This window comes from Electrophorus electricus, chromosome 1 (genome assembly GCF_013358815.1).
Source record: "Electrophorus electricus isolate fEleEle1 chromosome 1, fEleEle1.pri, whole genome shotgun sequence".
NCBI classification, from domain to species: domain Eukaryota; kingdom Metazoa; phylum Chordata; class Actinopteri; order Gymnotiformes; family Gymnotidae; genus Electrophorus; species Electrophorus electricus.
Genome location: NC_049535.1, coordinates 18067925 through 18078937, shown reverse-complemented (window position 1 = coordinate 18078937; position 11013 = coordinate 18067925). Strand labels below are relative to the sequence as shown.

Sequence of the window (11013 nt, the reverse complement as noted above, 5' to 3'; positions counted from 1 at the left end):
TAACTTTCATTAATGACACACTATATAACTATCATTAATGACACAATATATAACTATCTTTGAAGACACTATATAACTATCATTGAAGACACACTATATAACTTTCATTAATGACACAGTATATAACTATCATTAATGACACACTATATAACTATCATTAATGACACTATATAACTATCATTGTGACACTATATAATTATCATTGAAGGCACACTATATAACTATCATTAATGACCCAGTATATAACTAACATTATAACACACTATATAACTATCATTAATGATACACTATAACTATCGTTCATGACACACTATACAACTATCATTAATGACACAGTATATAACTATCATTAATGACACACTATATAACTATCATTAATGACACTATATAACTATCATTGTGACACTATATAATTATCATTGAAGGCACACTATATAACTATCATTAATGACCCAGTATATAACTATCATTATAACACACTATATAACTATCATTAATGACACAGTATATGTAACTATCATTAATGACACTATATAACTATATTTGTGACACAATATATAACTATCATTAATGACACACTATATAACTATCATTGAAGACACTATATAACTATCATTGAAGACACACTATATAACTATCATTAATGACACTATATAACTATCATTATGACACACTATATAACTATCATTAATGACACACTATATAACTATCATTAATGAGACACTATATACCTATCATTAATAACACTATATAACTATCATTATGACACTATATTACTATCATTAATGAGACAGTATATAACTATCATTATAACAAACTATATAACTATCATTAATTACACTATATAACTATCATTAATGACACTATATAACTTGCATTAATGACACACTATATAACTATCATTAATGACACAATATATAACTATCATTGAAGACACTATATAACTATCATTGAAGACACACTATATAACTTTCATTAATGACACAGTATATAACTATCATTAATGACACACTATATAACTATCATTAATGACACTATATAACTATCATTAATCACACAGTATATAACGATCATTATAACACACTATATAACTATCATTAATGACACTATATAACAATCATTATGACACACTATATAACTATCATTAATGACACACTATATAACTATCATTATGACACACCATATAACTCTCATTAATGACACACTATACCTATAATTAATGACACTACATAACTATCATTAATGACACTATATAACTATCATTATGACACTATATTAATATCATTAATTACACACTATATAACTCATTATGACACACTATACAACTATCATTAATGACACTATATAACTATCTTTATGACACACTATATAACTATCATTAATGACACAGTATATAACTATCATTATAACACACTATATTACTATCATTAATGACACTATATAACTTTCATTAATGACACACTATATAACTATCATTAATGACACAATATATAACTATCATTGAAGACACACTATATAACTATCATTAATGACACTATATAACTATCATTGTGACACTATATAATTATCATTAATGACACAGTATATAACTATCATTATGACACTATATAACTATCATTAATGACACACTATATAACTATCATTAATGACACACTATAACTATCATTATGACACTATATAACTATCATTAATGACACAGTATATAACTATCATTAATCACACATCATTAATCACACATAACGATCAGTATAACACACTATATAACTATCATTAATAACACTATATAACAATCATTATGACACACTATATAACTCTCATTAATGACACACTATAACTATAATTAATGACACTACATAACTATCATTACTGACACTATATACCTTTCTTTATGACACTATATAACTATCATTAATGACACAGTATATAACTATCTTTATGACACACTATATAACTATCATTAATGACACAGTATATAACTATCATTAATGACACACTATATAACTCATTATGACACACTATACAACTATCATTAATGACACTATATAACTATCATTAATGACACACTATATAACCATCATTGAAGACACTATATAACTATCATTGAAGACACACTCTATAACTATCATTAATGACACAGTATATAACTATCATTAATGACACACTATATAACTATCATTAATGACACTATATAACTATCATTAATGACACTATTTAACTTTCATTAATGACACACTATGTAACTATCATTGAAGACACTATATAACTATCATTAATGACACTATATAGTTATATTTATGACACACTATATAACTATCATTAATGACACACTATATAACTATTATTAATGACACACTATATAACTATCATTAATGACACTATATAACTATCATTAATGACACACTATATAACTATCATTGAAGACACTATATAACTATCATTAATGGCACTATATAACTTTCATTAATGACACTATATAACTACCATTAATGACACTATAACTATCGTTGAAGACACAGTATATAACTATCGTTAATGACAGTATATATCTATCTTTATGACACACTATATTACTATCATTAATGACACAGTATATAACTATCATTATGACACACTATATAACTATCATTAATGACATTATATAACTATCATTAATGACACTATATAACTATCATTTATGACACTATATAACTATCATTATCACACACTATACAACTATCATTAATGACACTATATAACTATCTTTATGACACTATATAACTATCATTAATGACACAGTATTATCTCAGTCTCACAATCTCAGGATTGTTATTATAGTAGTAATAGTAGACTCAGCATTAGAAACCAACAGCACAACTGCTGGTAATGTGTAGGTGTATCTCCTCGTTAGAAAGCAAGAGATAGGATTTTGTAGAACCAGTTACTAGTGAAAAAAAAAAAACAGTTATAAAACCAGTTATGTCACTGCAGGTGACGTGGTTGAGTAGTTGGCAGCTTTAAATGTCAGTTGCACAATAAATGTCAGTTGCACAATTAGTTATTAATGTCTTAAATATTTACTTCTAATGTATAAAGACCGCAAGGTCTTGGCATAGCAGATGCAGTTTTTCACACACATGATGTACCTTGCACTGATGTGATGGCAACAGCACTGATGTGGTGGCTATGTTTATTTAATATTAAAATTATACACAGTCAGACATTTGGTAACACTTTAATGTAAAATAATTCATAGTGTTTTGTAACAGTTTTGCATTTCATAATGTCTGTTGCAGTGTGTTTGTCTTTAATTACACAGTAAGATATTAAGCAACATTATATAGAAAACCAAAACTTACACAGTGGAAGATAGAAGGAAATACATAGTACTTAGTTTCACAATCCAGTTCAATCCAGTTCTGTTTTGTTGTTGTTGGTTTACACGGGAGGAAGTGTGAACACAAAAGCCTGTCTTCTGTGTGACAGAGGGAGGTCTTAAGACAGTGTGATCCATCGGTACCGGTCTCTTTGTTCATATTTCAGCTTCCTCTTTCTCTCACACCCTCACACATATCCTTTCATACACACACACACACACACACATACACACGCAAATGCACACACTTCTTGTCTCGGATTGAATCTGAGCACAGAACAACCTTCTCTATTTGGTTTTAAAGAATGCCAGTGTGGGGGCTTGGAGGGTCCATTCTGTTCATGCTACCTGTTCTTCTTTTCGGTGTGTGGGGTAAGTGTCTGGGTCTGCTTGCTTGCTTTTCTCTCAGGTCTCTCTCCTCACTCACAGCTGATCCAAATTAAAGCCCAAAATGGGAAAAATCAGATTTTTTGTCTGTAAAGCAGAATCTTAAAGTCAGTCAGTCACTCAAAAATACTCTAAAAAAGCTAAAAGTAGTGAAAAAAGAAATCTATCAGAGTAACTAATAAACCCCTGTTTAGGAAGGGAACTTTAGACTCTTTTATCTGTGACTGCCAGAACAAGTGTTTTCAAAGCTTCCTTTTATACCTCCCTCAGTGGAGTGACCTTGAATGACTTGTGTTCCCTGCTCTTCTTCTGTGGTGTCCAGCAGTGCATGTGGCATGCTCCTCGGGTCCTCCCCCGGCTCCGGACTTGCTGCCCGTGCCTGGGTGCGGCTCGGGCATGACCCTGCGGTGCCGCGCCCCGCACGGCCACTTGAGCCTCCATTTTCGCCTGTACCGTGTGCATGAGCTGGTGGACTCTGTGTCGTATGAAACCCCTCAACCACAGGCTGAGTTTGTGCTCCAGGGCGGCACTGTGGAGCCAGGGAGTCTGTACTGTTGTCAGTATGGGAACAGCATGTTCAGCATCTACACTCGCATCAAAGCCCCACCATGTAAGTAGGAGATGCTCTGTAGGGAGGTGGGCTTCTGCTGTGCTCTGGGGTCTTGACTTTGACTCTTGTTCATTTAGTTTCAGCTATAGAACAAAACAGAACAGAACAGAGTAGAGTACAGTAGCTTTATTGTCAGCCCTCAGTAACTGATGCTTGCACATTCATAAGAAGTAAAGGCAACACAATAATACAAGTAGTAGAAGAAAAAAAAGGTTGAAGCCTAAATTATGAATGTCAGTGAAAAGAGTCAATGAACAATGAGCCTCTGTCCCTAAACAGTCTATACCTATAGTAGACTAGTGGAAGGCACTTTAGATACCAACTTCAGGCAGTTTAATATTTAGCAGTTATGAAGAGACTGATCTGACACCACTGTCTGTGGTGAGTGGCTGGCTGGAGTTATTTTGGAGTGTTAAACTTCCATGTAATAAGTTTGCAGTAGTGGGTGAAAAGTAGCTTATAATTTTATGACCAGACAAGAGGGTCCTGTGCTCATAAGAGCAGGTTATGCATGATGGTGCTCTCACTGAAAGGCTGGCAGGAATGAAAAGAGCCACTCAGCGTCACACTTGTCAATGTCGATGTTGCTAAATCAGAGATTATGGCTGAGAATAAAATACTCCCATCTGATCAGAGATGCTTTCTCACTCTTTCACACCACACTTTTATTTTACATCCTTTTCATCACATTTTCAAGTTTCAAGTTTCAAGTTTGGTTTATTTGTCACATACATAGTCATACACAGTATAGCTCGCAGTGAAATGGTGGAGAGTGCTCTGTCCAAACTGAGGAAAAGAAAACAGGGGTGCATAGAGAAATATCTATCTATCTATCTATCTATCTATCTATCTATCTATCTATCTATCTATCTATCTATCTATCTATCTATCTATCTATCTATCTATATATATATATATATATATATATATATATATATATATATATATATACAAAGATAGATATATATCAGACATCAATGTGATGATTTTTGATGCAAGATCAGTTAACAGAGGAACCACAAAGTTCCTCTACATCCGGCCTGAGTGCTACAATCTAACTACTGAAACCATAAAAAACCTCCACCCATTACCTACTTCAGTTAGCTCATTTCCTCTCTCTCTCTCTTTCTCTCTCTCTCTCTCTCTCTCACACACACACACACGTACACACACACACACACGTACACACACACACACACACACACACACACACACACACACCTCTGCCTGTGTCAGATTACATCAGATGTGTTTCTCTTTCTGTATCTCACCACCTTTTCTGTTTGTCTCTCACTCTGTCTCTGTCTCTGTCTCTCTCTCTCTCTCTCTTTCTCTAGCTCTACAGACATAGTGCCATCTTTCTTAGTTGTCTCTCCCTCACTGCAGGTCCCATCATGCCCCCTGGGCCGCCTCATCTCTCAGTGACGCCCCCTGCTGGCCGTGTCCTGCCCGGTCAGGTGCTGGAGTTCCAGTGCCAGACTCCTCCCTCTGTTCCTGCTCCTGTGGCCTTTTTGCTGCTGAGGCAGCTAGCGGGACCTCAGGATCCAGCAGCACAACAGAGACACGTGGTGGGCCAGTCCGCCTCACCCCGATTCCAGGTGGGTCCGGTGGGCCAGGGCGAGGAGGGCATTTATACCTGCCTCTACCGGATCGACATGCAGGAGGGAGTTCAGGACTCTGTCCCCAGTTCACCTGTGTCCATCATTTTAGCAGGTGAGTCGACTCTAAGTTAACTCCTGTACTGAGGTATACGTGGTCAGTAATAAGTGACAGGGTCTGTAACAACTGTCAATCATCCAACTTTTTTGCCACATTTATTCCAGTTTTAGCCATCACAGTGTTTTATGAAGTGCTATTTGTTGAGCCAAAAGTAAAATATTGTTTCATCAAGAGGAATGGGCTTTTAATACTTGGCCTAATGACCAATCATGAGTTTGTGCTTCAGTGATCTGGCTTTAGTTAACTGGATGGAAAATCTTATTCCATAACCTTTGTGGTAAACACCGTTGGCTTGCTCTCTTTGTGTTTGTGGTCCAAACACTGACAGCACTAGGCACTGTTACTGTGTGTCTCCCCCACAGCACACCTCCCAGTGCCACAGCTGTCTCAGGAGAAGGAAGGGGTGCTGGTGTGCATGGGGTCTCCCTCCTACCCTGGGGCCATCTTCTCTCTGTTTCCCCAAGGCACTCCATCACCTGTGGCAACACTCACCGCCCCTGTGATTAAGCACAGTGCTCAGTTTTCAATGCCAGATCTACAGAGGGAAAGGGGCGTGTACCAGTGTCAGTACAGCGTGCTGCTGGGTAAAGACTGGGCTCACTCTGAGCGCAGCGCCCCCCTCACTGTTTCCTGTACGACAGGTATGCCTGTGTGCCACACTCATGTAACAGCTAATAGTGGACTGGTAGTAGAATTTGCATTAAACATCACTCTGTTTTGTTTGCATGATCAGTTAAAAATGTTACAGGGAGCAGCTGAAGGAGGGGAGGTGTATGACCTGACTGCTGCTGTTTGCTCTGTGTTTCAGGGTCTCCATCCTACGGCATTTTCCCAAAAGACAAAACACACCGCCACACAGGTAACAGAACCTCTCACAAAGATGGATACATACACATATGTTCACACAAACACACACACACACACACACACACACACACTCACACACACAGTGACAGAGCTGACATCACATCATCATACCAGCAGTGGGTAGGAAGGCACTCCTATCAACTCCAGCATGACCAGCACACAGCTCCTCCCACCCAGTGCACCCATAGCAGTGTATTTATTTCCTCTCCTCTCTCCACCCATGTTGTGACCTGTGGGTGGGGGTTGTGTTGTGTGCTCCAGCAGGGCGAGCCCACCTGGCACTGGTCATCGGCTCCATCTCAGCCGCCCTGCTCTTCTTGCTTGTGCTGATTATACTGGGCTTCACCATGTACAAACACGGTGTGTGGCCAGGACCGGCTCAGTGTCTCTCTCACACACACGCACACACGCGCGTACACACACACACACACACAGGTGTGCTCGTGCACCTGCACACTCACACACATACACACACCCACACACGTGCACGAGCACGAGCACACACATTATCACACACGCATGCACATACACACACACAAACACACACCATTAGGAATCAATGTTTGTTTTCTCATTTTTTTTGCAGCTAAAGCAGCAGCTATGAAACATCAGCAGAGGTAAACCATCAGGACTAAACCATCAGGACCTTCAGGAGTCATTTAATGTTACAGACGTCTTCATATTGTTCACATGAAACTCATGTTAAAAGATAAATTGAATCTAACTCAGTAAATCCTTTACAATATTAATCTTTGCAGAGTTGAATATACAATAATATAAAATATAATATTAATACTTTGAAATGAGTTGTTCAATGGGAAACTGTTACTAATCTGCCCTAGAGATCTCTCCTGTACATCAAGTGTTTTCTGTGTGCTTCCAGGACCCACAGTCACTGTTTATTCTTTGTGTTCTTAATTTGTTTATACATTTTTGTGCACAGGGAACCAGATCTGTTTTGTTTACACTCTGAGAACCATACCGTAGGTAAGTCCCAGTACATTCATTCTGTCTTACCAGCTGGCAAAACTCTAGATGTTATCTGACCATGTTCTGTTCTTCAGATCTCACTCTGCGTCCACTCTCCATCAACACAATGGTAATGTACAACACCACCGGCCCAAATCACAATCACATCAAGTCACAAGAGTACAGTCTGATTAAAGGAATATTCCTGTGAGCTCACAAGAGTACAGCCCAAGGCCATAGCCATGAACATATGGGGGGACCAAAACTACCTGGGAGATTAAATTATTATTATTATTATTATTATTATTATTATTATTATTATTATTATTATTATGGACTAATAAAGCATACCCATAATCCTATTATCAGAAATCTATGCATTTTTATATCAAGACAAGTCCAGACATTGTGAAACTGAAGTTTTGATTTGAAGTATATATTTTCCTCTCTCCTGTTCTCCAGTCATCTCCTCTCTCTGTTACTCAGATCTCCTCTCCAGGTCTCTCTCCTGTTCTCCAGTCATCTCCTCTCTCTGTTACTCAGATCTCCTCTCCAGGTCTCTCTCCTGTTCTCCAGTCATCTCCTCTCTCTGTTACTCAGATCTCCTCTCCAGGTCTCTCTCCTGTTCTCCAGTCATCTCCTCTCTCTGTTACTCAGATCTCCTCTCCAGGTCTCTCTCCTGTTCTCCAGTCATCTCATGTCTTTCTTCCACTCCTCTGCTATTTCCTACTATCCTCTCCAGTCATCTATTCTCCTCCCATTTCTTTTTAGTTTCTTTTATGTATTTAGATTAAAGCTGTTCACATGCCTCACTACAATGATTGATACTTTACTGAGACTTCACATGGAATTTCTAACAAATATAACGAAATCTAAAGACCACATGCCCGTGACCACTGTTGGACACTGCATGCTACGCGTGTGTGGCTAATTAACCTTCCAGGTAACCTAGTGATGCTTGATTGAGTTAGTATTCACAAATCAGCCCTTTTTTTTTTTTTTTACCCAAAAATGCTTGCTTACACTTCATTCATGCTGACACGTTTTAATAAAATAATATTTCTTTCTACAACTATGGTTTCAGCTCAAAATGCTGTGTTGACATTGACATTCCTTGTTCCTGCAGGTGAGATGTTAGCTAGTCATGCTGCCTGCTAGTGGTGTCGTATTTACTGGCGAGGAGCTCAGGTTTCTCATTAATGCCGTCAGAGGGTCGAGTCAGTGACAAACGCTGGGGGGCTGCCGGCATGTATGCTGCTCCTACAGTAGATGCTAAAAGGTTTAGTTTTTTTCAGTAAGGCAAAATAAACTTCCTGTTTTTCATGATACAAAAAACTAAACTAAAAACAAAAAGAGTTGTCTCATGGCTTACGTTTTTCCCCGAACAAAAAACACTTGAACACATGTCGTATTTACTACCTCCCAACTATTAAGTAGGAATTCCCCAAGGGAACTTGGAGGCAGCAGTGGCAGGTTTTGAAATAAATCTCATCAACAACAGAAGAGAACACTGACATATCCTAACATTGCACAATGCCAGTGAGTGGATTTGTTTTATTTTTTACCTCTGTATATTGTGGGGGACATTTGGAGCATATCCTGGGAAGGAAACGTGTTCCTCCCAGTATGTATTGTGACTGCGGTCTTGGTACAGCCTGATTAAAGGAATACTCCTGTGAACTCACACAAGCCTTTTTAAAAGGAATACTCCTGTGTTTTTCAAAGTAATCTTTATCTAATGTGTTTTCAGCATATGCAGGTTTTAATGTTCTTTTATAAGAACAGGGAAACACTGATATCATTTTCTGTGATAACTGAACATACACTTCACACGCAGAGACTCTTTAAGGGAGTTTCCTGCTTGCTCGTCCCTATTTAAAAGTGCATTCATGATAATAAATGTTAGTTTAAATAGGTGCATTAACAGGCATGTCTTGTCTTCTAATTGCAGGGATTTGGATCAGAAAATGGAAGATGTTCTGTCTCAGAGCCCATCTATGATTATCCACTATCTACATTTACCAAACCTCAGTACAACTGAGTCTCTGTCTCTCTCTGTATTTACATTTACCTGATACTTTTATACAAAGCAACTTACAATTATGAGTGTGTATAACTACAGCAATTGAGGGTTAAGGGTCTTGCTCAGGGGCCCAACAGTGGCAGGATTCAAACCAGTGACCTTATGATTACAAGTCAAGTACCTTAACCACTGAGCTACCACTGCACCTATAGGAAACTAACTCACCAGAGAATGGATTGTGTTATTTGGGACAGAATCTGCAATGAAGGACGCCTACAGAGTCTTGAAGTGGGTGGAGCATGCAGATAGTGCAGCTGGGAAGAGACATTAGAGCATTTAGGTGGAGCTGGACACTGGCCACTCCCCTTGTCTGGTTATTTCCACTAGCATGCAAAACTCCCATGCCTTGGACCAAAGACAAACTGCAAGTAGTTCTTCCATAGAAGGACATCATATCTGAGGAATCCAATAAGGAAAGAAGAACATGACCTGAAGTGATAATGATGTATATCATTATAGACCAGCAGTGTTCAGTTTGTGTTACAGTGTTCTAAGCAGTGTTCAGTATGTGCTAGTGTTCCAAGCAGTGTTCAGTATGTGCTACATTGTTCTAAGCAGTGTTCAGTATGTGCTACACTGTTATAAGCAGTGTTCAGTATGTGCTAGTGTTCTAAGCAGTGTTCAGTATGTGCTACAGTGTTCCAAGCAGTGTTCAGTCTGTGCTACACTGTTATAAGCAGTGTTCATTATGTGCTGCAGTGTTCAGCCCTTGGGGGCTTTGAGATTTCTCTGTTAAACACATAAAAGCAGAAGGGACTTTTTGCGGGGAATTTAAGCAATGAAAGCCCATTCTAGTGTCTGTGGTTACATACTCACTATGGATGTAGATCTCTTTAAAGTTTTTATTATGTTGATATCATAGAGATAACACAAACATTAAAATAGAAACATTGAGATATATATATATATATATATATATATATATATATATATATATATATATATATATATATATATATATATGTGTGTGTGTGTGTGTGTGTGTGTGTGTGTGTGTGTGTGTGTGTGTGTGTGTGTGTGTGTGTG

At 37.7% G+C, this 11013-nt stretch overlaps 1 protein-coding gene across 4 annotated transcripts; it reads left to right on the top strand.

Annotated features, from left to right (window-relative positions):
* The first annotated feature begins 3458 nt into the window (after positions 1 to 3458).
* Positions 3459 to 10786, top strand: LOC113588791. Of its 4 annotated transcripts, none has more exons than XM_035530543.1 (10): positions 3460 to 3724; positions 4062 to 4349; positions 5736 to 6062; positions 6431 to 6709; positions 6877 to 6927; positions 7200 to 7295; positions 7522 to 7552; positions 7879 to 7922; positions 8000 to 8034; positions 9856 to 10786. In XM_035530543.1, exons 1-10 carry the CDS (start codon positions 3658 to 3660, stop codon positions 9943 to 9945), a joined length of 1308 nt encoding a protein of 435 aa, XP_035386436.1. In that variant the 5' UTR covers positions 3460 to 3657; the 3' UTR covers positions 9946 to 10786. The 4 variants fall into 4 exon arrangements, 3 of the variants coding, with proteins under 3 accessions (XP_035386436.1, XP_035386434.1, XP_035386432.1); XM_035530541.1 differs by having other exon boundaries at positions 3461 to 3724; positions 4065 to 4349; positions 7197 to 7295; XM_035530539.1 differs by having other exon boundaries at positions 3462 to 3724; positions 7197 to 7295.
* Positions 10787 to 11013: the final 227 nt, after the last annotated feature.

Excerpts from the sequence above, each read along its gene's own strand:
- LOC113588791 (XM_035530539.1), top strand. The coding sequence starts at position 3,658 with ATGCCAGTGTGGGGGCTTGGAGGGTCCATTCTGTTCATGCTACCTGTT. Across the intron at positions 4,350-5,735 it reads TCGCATCAAAGCCCCACCAT|GTCCCATCATGCCCCCTGGG; the intron begins GTAAGTAGGAGA and ends CCCTCACTGCAG. Across the intron at positions 7,296-7,521 it reads CTTCACCATGTACAAACACG|CTAAAGCAGCAGCTATGAAA; the intron begins GTGTGTGGCCAG and ends TTTTTTTTGCAG.